Source organism: Leptonychotes weddellii, chromosome 11 (genome assembly GCF_054177405.1).
Source record: "Leptonychotes weddellii isolate Sample4059 chromosome 11, ASM5417740v2, whole genome shotgun sequence".
In the NCBI taxonomy this organism is placed as follows: Eukaryota; Metazoa; Chordata; class Mammalia; order Carnivora; family Phocidae; genus Leptonychotes; species Leptonychotes weddellii.
The window spans coordinates 15,835,324-15,855,278 of record NC_138379.1 but is presented as its reverse complement, the minus strand read 5'-3'; the positions used below and the strand labels follow the sequence as shown (position 1 = coordinate 15,855,278).

Genomic DNA, 19,955 nt, shown 5'->3' with positions numbered 1-19,955 from the left:
CAACCCTGAAACTCTCCGACCCCTCATTCTATTTTTCTCCCGTTAAGATTACTTTTCTGGACAATGGGAGATCTTTTAAGAGCAGAAACGCAGTCATCTTTGTATTTTCCTCCCCCCGCCCCCGCGAGCTCCTGGCCAGGCACAATCCTTCAAAGGATCCTGAGCTAATCAATCATTGTTGTCGCTTTTTGCACAGCCAAGCGTTAGAGGGCGCTATAACTCCAGGCCATGCATCGGCCGTCAATGAAGGCCGCTCCCAACGCGCACGTCTTTACGTAGACGTTGGGGGCGGAGCCGTCCTGAGCGCGGTGACTGGCGGCGGCACTGGCGGCAGCTGGAGGCGTAATAGTGCGGGTCGCGGGCTTGGAGAACTTTAGAGGCGGCGGTGGCGCCGGCGTCGACGACGACAGCAGGAGCGGGCCCTGGGCTTGTCGCTCACCATGCCGACCGTGGAGGAGCTTTATCGCAACTATGGCATCTTAGCCGATGCTACGGAGCAAGTGGGCCAGGTAAGTCCCCGAGCGGCCTGCAGGGCCCGGTACTCCGCGGCCTCTCGAAAGCGCTCCTCAGGCCGGGCGGGGGCTGCTGCTTCGTTCTCCCGCGGGCTCCCAGCCGCCCCGGCTGTTTCGTCGGGGTGGGCCTCTCTGGGAGTGTAGACTCCGGCTTCGCCAGGGAGAGCGCGGGTCCCGGTCCCAGGCCCCTCTGCCTCCCTTGACCAGCCTTTTCTCACCGTGGTGTTTCCTAACTAAGCCTCGTCAGCCCCCCCGTTAATTCTCATCCCGAGCCTTGCCCTGCAGGTTGCTCTCAAGTCTTTCTCCTTTCCGGTGGACCTCAGCCCATTGGAAGATTAAATTGAGAGTTCTCAAGAGGTCAGAAATGTTTTTGTCGAGGCAAAAAATCTGCTTTTAATTTAGGAAGAGTGTTTAGCAGACAGAAGTTTGTGAAAAACAGAAGAGAAGCCCTTTTGCCCGGATTTTAACGAGGGTTTACGATTTCATTTATTCAGTACGTTTTTGAGCGCCTACTATACACCAGGCGCTGTGCCGGGCGCTGAAGGTACAAGATAGAAAGTTACCGTGCTCTCCCCAAATGTACCTTTAGTGAGGGAGACTAATGATAAATAAGAAAGTTGGATACCCGCCTCGGAAAGTGTTGTGAAGAAAATATAACGGGACCGTGCAGTGGCAGGGGGGAGGGGGAGAGAGCGGCTTTAAATAGAGTTGTCTGGCAAGAGCTCTCCGCAGTGTTTCCCCAAGACACACAGTTTCAGCAGTGTTGAGTTGACCATACGGGCTTCTTCGTGAGTTTTCAAGTACTGGAGTATATTGAACTTAAGGAGTTGGGGGGTGTGGGGTGTGTGTGTTTCTTGGGAAAAGAACCAGGCTCTCCCAGAAGTAATCTTGATTATTGTTAGAAATTCTATTTCGGTGCTTAGAACTTAATGTGATTCTTATGCTTGTCTGTCCCATGGAGTAAGAAGTGGAAGATCCTGTAGTCTACTACTAACATTAGCAAGGCTATGTGGCACGGCCCCTCCCAGCCCCTTTTTCTGGACATATGTAATTCAGGGAAATTATTTCCCAGCTGAACACCACCACCAGAAATTGTGATGTCAGGACCTTCCTTAAGCTTAATCTAGAATTGTAAATATACCAGTTGAAAGTACCAGATTATTTTTCTTCCAAATATATTTCCATTTCAGTAGGGAATTTTGACATCATCAATGAGAAATATACTGACAGTCTGTTGTAGATAAATATAGGGTGTGTGTTAGGTCGGTACTGAAGGAGAAATTTTCTGCCCATTAAGACAAGATTGGAAAAACTATGATCAGTCATATTTTGATTTTGTTGTTGTTCCTAGAAAGATGTAGTAGTGAAGATATTCTCATTCATTGTGACAGATTTGAGGAATATTGTAGCAAATTGTTCTACCTAAAACTGAGTTTGTTGCAGATCAGCAGAGGAGATGGGGTAGAAACCAGGAGTGATCCTCAGTTTGTAGATGGTGCTCTCCCAAAGAGGTAGATCAGAAATTTTTTAGGGAAACTTAGAAACTGTGTACATAGTCTTGTCCCATACCCCCTCCCTCATTCTTTTCTGGATAGCAAAAAGGTTGACAGCCACCTAGTCTCTTAGGGCAAATAGAATCCAAACTGGAATTTACATATACATTGTGAATAATTGAGAGTTGCTCACATTTTCCTCTTAATGTCATCTTTAATCTTAAATACCAGGTAGGATTGAGAATTCTCCCTCAAGAGGTCAAAAATGTCTTTCTCGAGGCAAAAATCTTGCTTTTAATTTGGAAAGAGCGCTTAGGAGACAAGTTTGTGAAAAACATAAGAGGGGCTTTTTCATTCAGGTTTCAATGAGGGCCCACAGTTTCATTTATTCAGTACATTTTTTGAGTGCCTACCGTGTGCCAAACACTGTGCCAGTTGCTAAAATTTTAGCACAATTTCTTAGCATGATGTGAGATCGGTACCTTCATGACACTGTAATGACAGCTGTCAGGCAACTATTTGAGACAAAAAGACCTGTGCATAATGAAGTGTAGTGATTTTCTCAGCCTCAAACAGTGAATTCTGGGAGGACTGAAGCTGGACTAATCCATATGGCTACTGATTCTGCTCTATTGTGTAATAACTTTTCCCCTTTTAGAGAAAGTCCTAAAACTGCTCACCAAAAAAGATAGTGGGTTTCAGGATACTGCATGTGAATTTTAACTAAAAGCAAGAGCCAACTTAATGGAAAGAACACCACTGACGATTTTTTAAGGAGAAAAAGTATTTACATTCTTAGTGTAGCAAAGCCTGATTTTCGCTTAACTTACAAGGTTTGCAGTCAAGGTCGTTGAGTTTCCTGGCAGGTACCTATCTGGACATTTCTGAGACCATGTTTGAGTTTTTATTCTAGAACTTCCTTCTAACGTTTATTTTTATTTTTATCCTTTGTCAAAGAGCCGAGTACCACAGTTGCTCGTGCTGCTGCTGTGAGGGGAGTGCCCTCCTCACTACTGTCAATTCTACTCTGAGAGTAATGCTCTCTGAATATGTTAGGAAAAACACAAGTTCTCTGAGGTTTTCAGCTAATTTTCCTCAAACAGATCGGATGTTTCTCTTGATGAACCTCCTTGACACTGTGTATTCATTTATAGTACTTCAGATTTATATTTTATTTCACGTGAGGACTTCTCTTCTTCCCTTTCCAAATTATAAAGTCTTGAGGTTAAGACTCATTTTTTTGTTTCTCTCCTTGCACTGTGCCTTGCTCTTCAGTAGACATTTTTTCTTTAAAGTTGAAGAAATATATTCAAAGAAAGAGCAGGTGTAATTATATTAATAATAAAATTTGTAATTACACAGTTAATATGTTATATAATAAGTGATATATAAATGTAATTACTGTGTGTACACATATATATATGAATGAAGATGAGAACTTTATACTCTCGCATCATATATTTAAACCATGAGTGTCTTTTCTTTCTTTTTTTTTTTTTAAAGATTTTATTTATTCATTTGAGAGAGAATGAGATAGAGAGAGCATGAGAAGGGGGAGGATCAGAGGGAGAAGCAGACTCCCTGCCAAGCAGGGAGCCTGATGCGGGACTTGATCCCGGGACTCCAGGATCATGACCTGAGCCGAAGGCAGTCGCTTAACCAACTGAGCCACCCAGGCGCCCGAGTGTCTTTTCTAATAAGCAAACTTCGAGTGATAAATTCTAAGTGAAGCATTATTTAATGCCTCAAAACCCTCCAGTCTGTCTGCTTCCCTCTTGTAGCTCCTGTTTTCCACCTACTATTCGGCTTCCCTTCCCCCAGCTCTGCTTCTGCTACTACCCCTTCCGTTCTCCTTCCTCTGCCGAGTGTTCCATTACCTCCCTAGCCCCCTTTCCACTGTGCTCTGCCTAGAGCGGCCAACTCGCTATCATAGAGCAAGCTGTGGTCCATTATCTACATTTGTTTCTAATTTTTCTGAATTTACTTAATTTTTAAATGTAGATATATTTAGTTTTTTATTATGTAGTCAAAAAAATTTTTAAAGTTTAAAAAAAACACCTGTGAAAGGACTGGGGCAGTTAGGCTGAGTTAAGATCAATATAATGCCGGGTGCCTGGGTGGCTCAGTCGTTAAGCGTCTGCCTTCAGCTCAGGTCATGATCCCAGGGTCTTGGGATCAAGCCTAGCATCGGGTTCCCTGTTCAGCGGGAAGCCTGCTTCTCCCTCTCCCACTGCCCCTGCTTGTGTTCCCTCTTTTGCTCTCTGTCTCTCAGTTTGTCAAATAAATAAATAAAATCTTTAAGAAAAAGTCAATATAATGCCTGAACTCCGATTTCTCCTTTGGGGTTCTCTCACACAGGAGTATGTTGGCTCTTCATGGAAGAGTGTAAGCTTGATTCATTTATATTTCATGAAATAGCACTCTCTTTTTTTTTGTATGATTAAGCTAAAATCACAGACCAAGTTTATAATCCCTCAAAAATAGGTAAAAGTATGAATAGTCAATAATATTGTAATAATGTTGGATGATGACAGCGACTACACTTAATTGTATTGAACATTGAGTAATATATAGAATTGTCAAATCCCTATGTTGTACGTCCATATGTCAGGTATACTTCACTAAATAAAGTGTTAATTCAGTATTACATACAAACTAGATTACAAATTGAAGAAGAAAGTAATATAGCTTAGCATATCCGTTTTCTTTTTATGTCATACTTGAGAAATACGTTTGTTGGAACTATATCATTTCTTCTGTAAAATAAGTGTTTAGGGGCACCTGGGTGGTGCAGTTAAGCAGCCGACTCTTGGTTTTGGCTCTGGTTGTGATCTCAGGGTCATGAGATCGAGCCCCGTGTAGGGCTCCATGCTCAGGCAGAGTCTGCTTAAGATTCTTTCTCCCTCTCTCTCTCCCCTTCCCGCTGCTGCTCTCTCTCTTTCTAAAATAAATAGATCTTAATAAATAAAATAAAATAAAATAATTGTTTATTTCCTAGAAGCTGCATCCTGGTCTCAAACATGGCTTTACCTGGCATGTCACTGATCACTTAAATATATTGGTTGTGTTTTGACAATCACTATCACAAATTTCTTACCGTAGAAGGTATCTGCTGAATGTGGATCTTATTGTAGCTGACTTTTTACTTGAAAATATTTTAGTGATTTCTTTAGAGTTTACTTTTTTAATTAGCTATTAAAAGCACACAAATACATAGTTTCAGAAATGCATTAAAATATTTACAATTAAAACTTATTAGGATTACAAATTTATCTAGCTAAAATATACACTTGTGGTGGAAGAGAAAAAAATAAGCAGTGCTGTGTAGTATTTGAAATACTTTATTATGGTTACAATCTGTCACTAAATCACTGTGATCATTGAAAATATCACTTATATTTTGTTCCTACTTGGAAAACCAGAAGTAATAACTACTTTAGGGAGATTCTGTAAAAAGTCTTGTCCCTATGCTACAGTTAAAGAGCTGGCAAAGAAGAGCATTTTATTTTGCATTATCTTAGGGTAATCAGTGTGCAGTCTGTTAGTAACGTTTATAGAAATTATTTGATAAAACTGATGCCTACCGGGCGCCTGGGTGGCTCAGTCGGTTAAGCGACTGCCTTCAGTTCAGGTCATGATCCCAGGGTCCTGGGATCGAGTGCCGCATCGGGCTCCCTGCTCTGCGGAGAGCCTGCTTCTCCCTCTCCCACTCCCCCTGCTTGTGTTCCCTCTCTCGCTGTGTCTCTCTCTGTCAAATAAATAAATAAAATCTTTAAAAAAAAAAAAACATGCCTACCAATGGTAGAAACTTAGATTTCTAGTTTGAATATGTTAAAATGCTTAACTTTTCAAAGCACTTGGCTGTGTTTGGGATGCTGTATCTCAGTGTACATGCTTGTATGGAGCCTATATTTAGGATTCAAGTTTTCGCTCTGACAGTCCTAGATCTGGCAAGCTTTCTTTCTCTCTTCCTTTGTTAACAAAGATCTCAGAACTTAAAGAGGCTTGGTATTAGGCACAGATCTTGACTTTAGAGCCTATCAGAACTATGTTCAGGTCTGGATCTGCTACTTGTCTAGCTGTGTAGCTCTGGACAAATTATTTCACTTTCTGAGTCTTGGTTTTCTCATCTAAAAAATAGGGATAGTAGGAACACCTAACTCACAGGATTACTGTGAGGCATGTACACAAGGCATTACTCAGTCCCGGTAGGCTTTCAATAAATGTCGCTGATGATTCCTTTTTACTCTATTCAGATATTTTTTTCTTGACAAGAGAATGAATTGTTTGAAGTAGGGATTCTTCAATTAATTTTAGACAATGTAAGGAATTTCTTCAAAAGGCTTTATAAGTAAAGCTTTGTTTGATTTAAAGGAACTTGGATTTGATACCCTGCAAAAAGTAAGGGTGTCAGAACTGTTTAAAACTTTGATTTTACGAAGTCTATTTGGAAGACATGAGACAAACCACAGGAATGTACAGTGGTAGAGAAGGTAGCCATAATTTTTCAAACCTTTGCATTAAAAAGTGTGTAATATGCTTTTGAAGTAGTAACTCCTAATGACTGATTTTGTGTCTGCACTTCATGAGGAAGCTAACCTAATTCAGGAAATGTTTCTTATTTAGGAGTTGGTGTTATGTTTAAGATATTAAAAGGAGTGTCAATCAGTTGGTGGAATTTTAGTTTTTTGGAACTAATTTTTAGAATTTATGTTTTTTAGATAGGTTGGCAGTATTTGAAGTTTCAATCTAGTATTTTTGCAGAATATATTAAAACTTGTACCTTTAAAATATCTAATTGTGACTGTAGCCTTTTTGATACTAGAACACTTTATTTCTTTTTTTTTTTTTTTAAGATTTTATTTATTTATTCATGAGAGACAGAGAGAGAAGCAGAGGGAGAAACAGGCTCCCAAGGAGCAGGGAGCCCGATGCAGGACTCGATCCCAGGACCCTGGGATCATGACCTGAGCCGAAGGCAGACGCTTAGCAATCTGAGCCACCCAGGCGCCCTAGAACACTTTATTTCTGTTATTAAAGTCCTTAATTGAGATCCTACTGTACCCAAGTAACTTTGCATTTTGCTTTATTTTTTCCACTTAACATGGTATTGTCCATGAAAAGAGTTATTATAAAACTAAAGTTTGGGCAATTCTATAATCCACTGGATTTTTATTGGTTATTTTCCTTTTGATGGCATGGAAGTATCTAAAACACATATCTAAAGCAGAGCATTGCCTTGAGCAGAGTAAGTAAACACTATGCTGTGTGCACATTTGGTATCATTATTATAATGTTTAATGTTTTTCAGTAATTAGAAGTTTTATTCATATGTCCAAACAGAAGGTGTATCTATAATCTCAGGATTTATTACTCCTGTTTGCCAGCTTGATCACTGTCACTTAAGAAAAGGACTGGTTTGGAGGCAAGGTGTAAGGGGGATTAGGAACTTGTTGACCCTTCACATTATAAGTATCTAAGGGAGAGCACTTCTGAAGTTTTTTTTTTTTAAGGAAACAAATGAGGGGCATCTGGGTGGCTCATTCGGTTAAGCATACAACTTTTGATTTCAGCTCAGATCATGATCTCAGGGTTATGAGATCAAGCCCTGCTTTGGGCTCTGTGCTGAGCATGGAGTCTGCTGGAGACTCCCTTTCTCTCTCCCCTTTTTCCCTCTCCCTTCCCCCTACCCCCTTGTGTGCTGTCTCCCTCTCTCTCTCTCAAAAATAAATAAATAAAAGGAAACAAATGAGTTTTTAATGTATTCTAATAAAAAGTAAATATGTAACATTAGAATCTATCTTAATCCAAAGTTAACTATCTAGAATGAATTACTGTTTTTGTATCATAAAATAAATGAAACCAAAAAAACTTCCTAACCTCCCTGTTATTGCTTAATTTCAAGATTGTATTCTCTCCACCTTCATCAAGGCGCTAGTTGAAATCAGATAAATATGATTAAGTAGATGTAACACAATTCTTTGAGAATTCTATGATATGATATTAATTATAATGTTTAACCATGAATATGGTCACAAGGTCAGGTCAGTAATCACTAGTACAAGGAAGCCTTGGTGCATCAACAAACATATTTGCTTTCTCCATTTAAAATTCAAGTCCTTCTCTCTTTCCCAACTGACAAATAATGCATGGGGGCGGGGAGAGGGCAGGGGAGAAGATGGTAGGAATATAGGTGTCCAATTTAAACAGTAAGACTCCAAAAATAAGCCCTACTTTTTTTTAGCCTATGTAAAACTTTTCTAATTTAAAGCAGACTCATGTTTGTTTAGCTTCCTATCCTTAAAAATTGTTTCTTTTCTGCTTTATTCTTTCTTTCAGCATAAAGATGCCTATCAAGTGATACTAGATGGTGTGAAAGGTGGTACAAAAGAAAAAAGATTAGCAGCCCAGTTTATTCCGAAATTCTTTAAACATTTTCCAGAATTGGCTGATTCTGCTATCAATGCACAATTAGACCTCTGTGAGGATGAAGATGTATCAGTAAGTTTATGATTGATGCTTTCAACAAGCTTTCATATGTCTCACTTGCCATTTTCAGACACTTCCTATGTGCAGCTAATGTAATTGAAGCACCAGTCATATCTGTGCACAACGAAATACTGCAGTGTCGTTTGGCATGATGCCATCCTGAGGCTTAAATCTATGTTTGCGAAAATGTATTCTCTCTCTCACCACTTTTCAACTGTGAAAAATGCATAGAATCACAAAATATTTTGTTTTCCTTATCTGTTATCCACTGGAAAAAATGGGTTGTGGCTCACATTTTTTCATAGATTGTTATACATTGTGCACATGAAATTAGACTAATGTTAGTTTTCAATCAATTTATACTTGCTTAGATATTTAAGTGTTACATCATATAGTTTCAGCACCCCTAAATATTGTGCATAACAAAAAAATAATTGGTCTGTGTAATCATTACATGTGACTACTAGAAAAAGAAGAAATAGTTTTTCCTTGAAACAGAATTAACTGTTAGCATTTCTGGCTGCTGATTCAGGTTCCTGAGAACTTTCAACTATCACCTCCTGGCTTTTCAAGTGAAATTAGTAAATTGCCAGCATTCCATGCACAATTTGCCGATATTGCATTGAGCACTGGGTGTTATACGCAAACAATGAATCATGGAACACTACATCAAAAACTAATGATGTAGTGTATGGTGACTAACATAACATAATAAAATTAAATTAAATTAAAAAAAATAAGTCATATCCATTTTTATTTTAAACTAAATAAGCCAGGACCACAAATTTGGAATTAAGTACACAAAATATATTCACAGATGTTATATTAAGTAGTTAATACTGGAAATTCTGAAGTAAATATAGTTACTAGATAGGTCATTACCACTCTAGCCATTTTAAGGGCTACTGTAGTATATGCCCAAAGGTAGTAAAGACCCAACAGTTACATGTACTCAGTATATAAACTTTGCTTATGATCTCAAATCTGTCTACTCCAGTCGGGTAATTGTATTTAACATTCCTTTCTACCACATATTTATTCTGTGAAGCTTGACTATTAAATTGGAACAAATTATTTCTAAAACTGCCAGAAGTCTCATGTTTTATATTTTGGTGACTCATATGCCCCTAATTGTGGTTTCTCTGTGGTTTTAGTTTTCCTTAAAGGTGGGGATTGTTGTTTCTGTTGATGGTAGTATTTGCTTAATTTTTTGTTTGAAATCGTATTCAGATTCGACGGCAAGCAATTAAAGAGCTGCCTCAGTTTGCCACTGGAGAAAATCTTCCCCGGGTGGCAGATATACTAACTCAACTTCTGCAGACAGGTAAGGAATTTTATTATTACCCTTTTATCTAAATATAACTTCTCTTTGAAAAAAGTGAGTGTTTTTAGCTTTTTTTTCTTTATGGCTGGAGGTACTACTTCTAATAGAAATTAAAATTCTTTTTTTCAATCAGTAGTTTGAAGCTTATTGGATTGTGATTATCTAATTCCTAATGCTGTTTTCCTTTGTTTTTAATTGTTTATAAAGACATAGTGATTCTTTTGGGAATGTTGATGTATCATGATTTGCCTCCCAATTTCCTGTAGTTTTTTAATTGTACCATCTTAACGTAAAAGCTTTCCTGGTATGCCAGATCAGCTGGGGAAGGTGTATTTTCTTGGTTCTTGAGCAGAATGCTTAATTGTATCTCCGCTTTCAATGTAGTCTGTGAGAAACTATGTTGAATCTTAGGTTTGAAAATGAAGCAAATGATATTTTTCATTCATTTTATACATTGTACTACTTTTTCTCTCTCCAGATGACTCTGCAGAATTTAACTTAGTGAACAACGCCCTGTTAAGTATATTTAAGATGGATGCAAAAGGTAAGGCCACCTCTTGTTCTGAATTGTGCTTGATGTGTTCAAAAAGAATTGGGCAGCTTGGCATTATTCATTAAGGATAAAGTCAGATTCACCCTGAGTTCTGTTTCATAAAAGTTCTAAGTGTTCTTTAAAAAAGCTGCTCAGCTGGGGAGCCTGTTTCTCCCTCTCCCTCTGCCTGCTGCTCCCCCTCCTTGTGCGCTCTCTCTCTCTCAAATAAATAAATAAAATCTTAAAAAAAGTTGCTTAGCACAAGATATTTGTGACTCAAAAAACCAGCAGAAGTAATTGCAGAAACAGATCAAACTTTTCCATTGGTAATTTGTTGGAAGACTCCCTTCGCCACATTAAAGAAATTCTCCAAAATACCTGGGTCTGTTTATTATTAATAATTATTAAAAAGGGAAAGTCATGCTCAAGTTGTTTCTGAATCCATGAACAAGCATGTGATTACTGTTATGGTTGGGGCTGTAGACATTTCAGACTTAATTTAGCCAGAATCAATGATATTCAGGATGCTTATTAACTCACTGGAAAAGAAATAACTGTTAAATAACTGTTAAATGAGTTAAAGGGGAAAACTTCATGAAGATATAGAATTGACTTGCTACACACAACTGTTTTGTTTTGCAGGGACTTTAGGTGGCTTGTTTAGCCAAATACTTCAAGGAGAGGACATTGTTAGAGAACGAGCAATCAAATTCCTTTCTACAAAACTTAAGACTTTACCAGATGAAGTCTTAACAAAGGAAGTAGAGGAACTTATACTAACTGAATCCAAAAAGGTAAGCTTCAGTCATCATTTAAAAGGACTTGTTTTGTTTTTTTTTTTTTAAAGATTTTATTTATTTGACAGAGAGAGGAAACACAAGCAGGGGGAGGGGGAGAGGGAGAAGCAGGCTTCCCGCGGAGCAGGGAGCCCGATGAGGGGCTCGATCCCAGGACCTTGGGATCATGACCTGAGCCTAAGGCAGACGCTTAATGACTGAGCTACCCAGGCGCCCCTAACAGGACTTCTTTAAAGCAAAAGAACGTATTTGAAATTAGCGGTATGTGTGGGGCGCCTGGGTGGCTCGGTGAAGCGCCTGCCTTCAGCTCAGGTCATGATCCCAGGGTCCTGGGATCGAGCCCTACGTCGGGCTCCCTGCTCAGTCTGCTTCTCGCTCTGCTTCTTCCCGCTTGTGCTTTCTCTTCCTCTCTCTCTCTCTCAAATAAAATCTTAAAAAAAAAAAAAAGATGAAATTAGCAGTATGTAGCTTACGTATAAAATGATATATTCTGTTAAAATCACCATAGAATGTCAAGCTTTTCTTATATCGTATTTTGCACTTTGGTCACCAGTAATGATGAATCAGCATGTTAATTTAAAGGGATGTGATCACACTTAAATCTTTTGTGGTGTTATCCTCAAAATTTATGCATTCTTCAGTACTCTGTGCAAATCATTTCCTTCAGGAAATTTTACCTAATTTCCACTCCTCTCCCCACTTTTAGGATATTCTCCTATAGTCTTCTGGGTCATTTCAAAATGACAAGGAAACACATTGAAATGCCTTTTTTTTTTTTTTCATCTTACCCCATATCACTATAAGGAGACCATGCCTATTTGTGCTCCCAGCACCAGCATAGTTAGAAATGCTAAGATTCACAAGGTTTGTCACAGCTAACTTTTCACTCATAAAGTGCCAAAGTTTGAAGATCATTGCTTTTATATATATGTTCAGGAAAATTCAGAATTGTCTCTAATAATATCACTCACTTGCTTACTGATGAGATTTCTTCAGTGAGAGCGAAAGGAGCAGCTTTCCAGGTGGGAGTATCAACATATTTTACCTCTGCCCCAGCTAGTAACCTGGTGGAGTATGTCATGATTGCTTGTTTCTTCAGTCAGTGAATAGAAAGGCTTAGACCCACTGATGTGGAGCACTTAAGACTTGTATGGTCTATTTTGTATACAGTTGCCATATTAATGTGAATTAATTAATTTATTGTTGCTTTTATGTATTTTTAAAGTTTTATTTTTTTAAGTAATCTTTATACCTAACATGGGGCTTGAATTTATAACCCCAAGATCAAGAGTCACATACTCTACTGACTGAGCCAGGCAGGTGCTCTGAGCTGCTTTTAAATATAGGAAGCTGAATCTAATTTGGCAGTGGACTATAGAATTCTTCTACTTTTTTTTTTTTTCTGCTCTTACCACCCCCTCCCCCCCCAAAGAGAGTCTTTTTGGACTATTTTTTCTTAGCTGTTCTCCTATGAAATTTTAATGCCACAGATACACTGTATCTGTTTATGCACTCTGTGTATCTGTACTTTATACATAAAAAAAGAGTAAATTTTCCAAGAACCAAGTTCTGCACCTTTGGAGACAGTGTAGCGCTCCACTGAGAATGCCTGGTGTACTCTAAAGCTAAATTGACTGAAGCCAGAAATTGTCTTCTCATCAGTATTTCAGAAATATTAATAGTAATCTGACTTTAATAAGGGACAAATTTGTTACACTGTTTCAGTATTGCTCTTTCTTTACCATTCAAGTGATACCAATACTGTAATTCTGAATTGTCTCTTTCTAGGTCCTAGAAGATGTGACTGGTGAAGAATTTGTCCTGTTCATGAAGATACTCTCTGGGTTAAAAAGCTTACAGACAGTGAGCGGAAGGCAGCAACTTGTAGAACTCGTGGCTGAACAAGCCGACCTGGAGCAAACCTTCAATCCCTCAGATCCCGACTGTGTGGACAGGCTCTTACAGTGCACTCGGCAGGCAGTGCCCCTCTTCTCTGTGAGCTCTTTGTTTTACCTAGTTGCTATTTTGATTACTCTATTGAAGCTTATATTTCTGTAGATACTCACTTGAGCATTCTCCTCAAACTTTTGCATAAAATAGTAACACAGTGGAGTGAATATTTACTTTATGGAGGCCTTGGTGGGGTTGGTGAGAGCCCAAAGCAGCCAGAAATTTCTTTTTAAAGTCTTGCTTAGAGATTTTTTTAAAGTCTAGAGAGTTTTGCATCATACTTTATGGTTTGGCTGAGTTTTTAAACCATTTGGGTTAGTAATTTAGCTTTTTTTTTTAAATTTTTTAACAGATCGTTGTTCTAGGTAAATATGCTCTTTTTCTCTGGCTTTGTGATTCCCCTGGCCATGAGTCTTCCAGGATGTGCATAGAATAGTTTGAAAAACACTGTATAAAGGACTCCTCCCTTTTGAAAAATGTACAAAATTCAACACTAAAATATCCCCAAAAATTTGACGTAAGAATTGAGGAAGAGTTTGAAAACTTATAGATGTCCAAATGCTCCAGATTACTTCGTAACAGAGTGTGTATTGTCTACCAGGGTTATTTCTGGGGTTCACTGGGGTATGCACTGTATTATATTTATAGCCACAGTACTGGATGTCATGCTTAGCATTTATTGAACGACATTCTGCTATTATATTTGAAAGAGTATCCCCCCCTTTTTTTTGACAACTCATTGTTCCTCGGATTTTTACAGAAAAATGTGCATTCCACAAGGTTTGTGACTTACTTCTGTGAGCAGGTTCTCCCTAACCTCAGTTCCTTGACTACACCAGTGGAGGGTCTCGATATACAGTTGGAGGTAAGAGAAAAACGTCTGCTTTTAGTACTAAAAAGGCATTCCCATATTTTAACATAAATAACATAGAGAGCTGATTTCTAAGAGAATAAAGGTATGATGGCTAGCTAGTCATCTGTCCCAGGATTAATCACATAGGAATGCTTTATGAATTTATGAAAGTTTGCTGCAGTGGGAAAGCACTGCCTATAGTGTTCATGATTCTCTCTTTGTAGCCTTAATACTTCTAAATAAGGTGTTTAATTCATGACTGTTCCTACCTCTATCCATAATTGAGAGCCAGATTTAAACTGGGTTAATACAAAATATCCTTTATCCGTTCTCCAATATAATTGATGACTCTCTCCTTTGTATCTCTGCTGTAATGTACATATACATTTTTTTCACAGCACATGTAACATTTATTTATCTCTCCACATTTAACTGATTCATCTCTGTATCCCCAGAATCTAGTGCTGAGCCAATTCTGAAAGGCACTAAATAATGATTATTGAATTGAGCTGAAGTGTGGAAATGTGTGCCATTTCCCTCATAGGTTTTTGGGAAAGAGAGGAGACCCACTGTATACTGTTGTTGTCATTTGCTTCAGATGTCTTGGGTTTGGCTTATTAAAGACTGGGATTGAGTAAAAGAGAGATGGACCTCAAGAATAGTAGCAGTTACCAATACTTTGAGTTAGTGTCCAGAGACTAAATTTAATAGCAAATGAAGCCTAGTCTAAATGTTAGTAAATAATTCTTTGCTGTTAAGAGTTCTTCCTTAGTGTCTCTTCGTAGTACAATATTAAGCTGTAGCAGGAAGCAGCCTTAAAAAGTTATCTAAAATCATTCTTATTTTACAGCCCTTGCCCATTCAAAAAAAATACTACTAATAACAGTGAATTGTGTGTTTTAGGTATTGAAACTATTGGCAGAGATGAGTTCATTTTGTGGTGACATGGAAAAGCTAGAAACAAATTTAAGAAAACTATTTGACAAGTTATTGGTAAGAACTTTTTCTTTTCTTATGGCATAATCAGTATGTAATAGTGTGATGTAATTTCTAGAGAACCAACTTTTGAAATTCAGATTAGATAAAATAATTCTAGCAAGTGTTTTTAGTTGTTCAGGCCACATGTTGTCTATTTTTTTTTTTTTTTTTTTAAGATTTTATTTATTTGAGAGAGCATGAGAGAGGGGAGGGTCAGAGGGAGAAGCAGACTCCCCACTGAGCAGGGAGCCCGATACGGGACTCGATCCTGGGACTCCAGGATCATGACCTGAGCCGAAGGCAGTAGCTTAACCAACAGAGCCACCCAGGCACCCCTGTTGTCTACTTTTAAAAGAAAATCTTTGGCATTGTTTCTGTTGTTGATGGTTTGTGTAAAAGATAATACAGGATTTTTATAGTAGGTGTTTCTGCTATTCCTTTAGCAAAATATTTTTCACATTTGCTCCAGGTTGCCATCCAGGTTGCTGCCCAAGGCCAAGTAGCTATAGCAGCCAGGAAATAAAATCATTTAAGTCATAATTGTGGAAAAAATAGGCCATCTGATAAAATAATTATCAGCATCACCAAGTGATTTTCTTGTTGGATGTAAGCACTTGTATAACTGACACAGTGAGTGAGGAGCATTAGACCTATAGTATGAATTGAGTCATCCAACATCTGGAGCTCTTCCAGACCTGTACACCCTACCAGAGTGTGACAGCCTTTGGCAGTACTTGGAATGTAAGGAGAGTCAAACAATGTGGGAAAATGTTCAGAAAAGATTTTTGGAATTAGCATAATAAAGTGGTTAAAAGCGTCAGCTTTTGGTGGCAAACCTAGATTGAATCCTGATTCTTCATCTTACTTTTTCACCATAGAAAAATTACCTAAGCTGTCAGAATTTCAGTTCCTTCATTTGTGTAAGTGCCTAGTAAATGTTACGAGCTACTTCACTGTCGGTAATAGTAACGGTGGTGGTGGTCGCAGCAGCTACAACATAGGTTAATATGGAGGGGTTGACGGACTAGGTCATTGATCCGATAGGTAAAAGGAATATCTTACCTGAATTCCTGATTTTGGTAGTTTTTAATGCTTCATGCCTTAAAAGCATGCCCCCAGTTATTTCACTGTGCGTTTATAATTAGAGCATTTACAGCATATTGCAAATACCTCTATATTTTCATCTCTTAGGAGTACATGCCTCTCCCTCCAGAAGAAGCAGAAAATGGGGAGAATGCTGGTAATGAAGAACCCAAGCTGCAGTTCAGCTATGTGGAATGTTTGTTGTACAGCTTTCACCAGTTGGGCCGAAAACTTCCAGATTTCTTAACGGCCAAACTGAACGCAGAAAAGCTGAAAGATTTTAAAATTAGGTGATGTATGATTGAAGTGGCCCAATCCTTGGCAAAGATGATGGCTATCTTGATACTCCCTTGGTTTTCTTTTCCTTTTACAAGAGCTGTCTCCCCACCCTTCCTTACCTGGTGGGACAAAATAGAAGATCCATAAAACAAGAATGTATATAAACCTGTGGTGCAACAGATCTATGTGGGGGAGAGAACTTTTTCAAAAACAGACTCACTCTCCTCACTTGCTTTATGATCTTGAGCAGGTTCCCAACCTCTCTAACTCCCTGATTTTCCTCAGCAGTTACATTAAATGGTAACAGCACCTGCCTCATAGAGTTGTGAGAATCAGACAGTGAATAGAAAGCTTTGAGCACAGTGCCTGGTACATAGTGGGTACTTTGTAAATTGGAGCTGCCGTTGTTAATGTCTTAGCGTGTTCTAAGGGAGCAGCACTGGAGAAATCATAAGTTGTTTCATGAACACACTTTGTTCATTTTATTAACAACTTCCCATCTTAAATTTTGAAATGCTTGGCCACTGTACCATCTGTTACTGTCCTCTATTCTTAGGTAAGGCAGTGGTTTAATACTTGGTGAAACATTTGGTCAGAAGCTACAAGTTAAGAAATTCCTGCAAAAATAAAAAATGATGCCAGGTTATTAAGCAGAGTTCTAGAAGTCAGCAAGATGGGGCTGTATACTGCCTTTCTTCACATATTATCTGGGAACAAACTTGAAAAGGGTATTTCTTCGAACCCGTTGAGATTTATATGAGTTTATAATAATTCTCAGATTAGCAATTTTGTTTTATTTTTAACTAGACCTTGGGGATCAAACACTGTGTGCAGATAAATACATAGAGGGTAAGTGATCTGTCTAAGGTCACTTGACCTTCAGTTGGCCAGTGAAAGAGTAGAACCCATGATTCTAATCCATGGCTCCTGAATGGGTCACTCTGACCACGCTTTACAGGTTAACATAACAAACACAGTGTTACAAATCCTTCCCTTGCCAGGTTGAGTATGGATTTATTCCCGTTTTTGGTAAAGGAAAACTTTTTATTTCGCTTATTTATGTATCTCTTGGGATCATATATTGATAATAAAAAAAATTTCCTCAAAAAAATTATTAGTTAAGAACATTTAGCTATAGTAGAAGATTGTCTGAGTTTAAAAACAAAGTTGAAGTAATGATTTGCTAACTAACCAATACTTTTTTATTTAGGCTGCAGTACTTTGCACGGGGACTGCAGGTTTATATCCGACAACTTCGCTTGGCTCTGCAGGGTAAAACAGGCGAGGCCTTAAAAACAGAAGAGGTGAGAATACTGGGTCACTTCTTGTAAGGAAATTTTTTATAATAGCCAGCATGTAGTACAAATTCAGGCTCAATTCATATGTTGAAATGTAACATTTGACTTCATTTGAACTGGTAATACAAGTCTATGTTGAAGATACAATATGATGTTAGAAGACATCATATTGTCTAAGTGCCTAGTGATTTGCTAAGTTATGTTTTTATCCTTGTTGAAATATTTCGAATATTTCCAGGTTTATGAACAGTGTTCCCAAATTTAGATACATACCAGTCTTTCACTAGGGTCTCATTAGCACATTTTGTTCAAATATTTGATTGACATTTGTGATATTTTAATTTTTACCTTTTGGAAAACCCAACATCAATTTACATTGAAAAAAAAGATTAAATTGCCAATTCTAAACCAAACTGTATGTGTGTTTGTGTTGGGATTTTTGGATTTCTCTGATCTCACCTATTTTGATCAATCTTCATCCCAATTCTAATGAAATATTTTAAGTTTTCATTATGTCTTCCTGTAACTTAAGCTGGTGACTTCTAAAACAACTCCTGTGTACATATGACCTGTCTGTCACTCATTTTTTCAGATAAATGGTAAATAACAGTTTAATATTCTAACCTGTCAAGGGAACATAAAGATTATTTGCTTTCTTTGCCATCTCTACACTGGTTTAGAGTCAAGAAGTGGGAGTAAGCAGAAATGATTCTGAAAGAGAAGTGTAATTACTCCAGTTCTATATGGGAATGGGATATGCATCACAAAAGTTTATTGGCACTTTAATTTTGTTTTCCTTTTGCAGAACAAGATTAAGGTTGTTGCACTGAAAATAACAAATAATATTAATGTTTTAATCAAGGTAAGTGTTCCTTTCTTACCCAGTCCTTCCAGCTAGCTAGAAAGTTAGTGCAAGAGGTTATCCATGTGTTTTTAGGTCTGTGATGATACTGTTAAAGGGGAGATACCATTGTATTCCAGACTTTTGGCCTTTTAAGGCTTTATCCTTTTTACAATACCAAGTTCCATTTCTGTAGCTATCATAAAATCATATTATTTATTTAAATGTTATTGCAGAAAATACTGCAAACAAAGGCATGCAGATTTTCTCTGACCCAAAAGCATTGGAACAAATACGTGTAGACTCAGAAATTTCACTGACTTAAGTTCGGGTGGTCTGTTGGGTCCTTTCAAATGGCCAGTAAAAGCCTGCTTTGCTTACGTTAAAGATGGACAAGCCTGTGTGGCCCATGAAATGTTTCCCTATGGTCTTTTCTGTTAACTTGTCTATGTAATAAATTGAGCGCTTTCTGTACTGTCGACTAAGATGTACCTTAAATACCATAAACCATAAATACCCTTCAGTTCTCTTTATCCTCCCCAAGTATCCATTAATCTAAACAAAACACAATCTGAGGGGGAGAAAAAAAGAATCACAACAAAGTAACCATCATCTCTTGCTCTAAGTTAACAGTATTGTAGCCAGGTGGAAAAAGCACTGATGTTTGTAACACCTAGAGCACAAAGCCTGACAGTAACAAAATTAGGACTGGTGGTATACCCTAATACTAATCTGGTAAAAATCCCATGGAATAATTACTTTTTATCAGAAGAGAGGGAAACTTTTCAGAGAAAGCAACAGTGAGACATTAAAGAATGAGTATCATGGAAAGAGAAGAGGTACAAATACTCCCATCTCCTAAGAAAATTTTTATAATTTTACTTTTTTTTTTTTTTAAATTTAAATTCAAGTTAGTTAATGTAAGTGTAGTATTGGTTTCAGGAATAGAATTTAGTGACTCATCACTTACGTATAACATCCAGTGCTCGTCCCAACAAGTGCCTTCTTTAATACCCATCACCCATTTAGCCCATCCCCCCACCCACCTCCCCTCCAGCAACCCTCTGTTGTCTTAACTATAAAGTCTTTTATGGTTTGCTGCCCTGTTTTTATCTTATTTTTCTTTCCCTTCCCCTCTGTTCATCTGTTCTGTTTGTTAAATTCCACATATGAAATCATGTTATTTCTTTCTCTGACTGACCTATTTCACTTAGCAAATACACTTCTGTTCCATCCACATTGTTGCAGATGGGAAGATTTCATTCTTTCTGATGGCTGAGTAATATTCTTATACACACACACACACACCCCCCCCACATCTTCTTTATCCATTCATCAGTCAATGGACATTTGGGCTCTTTGCATAATTTTAGCTACCACTCATTTCAAAACCTTAAAAATAATAATTTCAAACAGTGAATTCATAATCAAAATGTGAGCTATTTTCTTTTTTTTTTAAAGATTTTTATTTTTATTTTTTTTATTTTTTTTTTATTCTTATGTTAATCCCCATACATTACATCATT

The 19,955-nt window shown here is 37.9% G+C and overlaps 1 protein-coding gene across 2 annotated transcripts in view; it reads left to right on the top strand.

Annotated features, from left to right (window-relative positions):
• Window positions 1–297: 297 nt before the first annotated feature.
• Window positions 298–19,955, top strand: part of API5 (apoptosis inhibitor 5) — a 29,336-nt gene continuing 9,678 nt past the window's right edge. For both annotated transcript variants that reach the window (XM_006728791.3, XM_006728790.3), the window contains exons 1-11: window positions 298–509; window positions 8,345–8,506; window positions 9,725–9,818; window positions 10,297–10,362; window positions 10,993–11,144; window positions 12,936–13,142; window positions 13,858–13,962; window positions 14,854–14,943; window positions 16,120–16,301; window positions 17,501–17,594; window positions 18,394–18,450. In XM_006728791.3, the coding sequence (XP_006728854.1) occupies window positions 441–509; window positions 8,345–8,506; window positions 9,725–9,818; window positions 10,297–10,362; window positions 10,993–11,144; window positions 12,936–13,142; window positions 13,858–13,962; window positions 14,854–14,943; window positions 16,120–16,301; window positions 17,501–17,594; window positions 18,394–18,450 (1,278 nt within the window). In that variant the 5' untranslated portion in view covers window positions 298–440. The remainder of the gene's footprint in view (window positions 510–8,344; window positions 8,507–9,724; window positions 9,819–10,296; window positions 10,363–10,992; window positions 11,145–12,935; window positions 13,143–13,857; window positions 13,963–14,853; window positions 14,944–16,119; window positions 16,302–17,500; window positions 17,595–18,393; window positions 18,451–19,955) is intronic.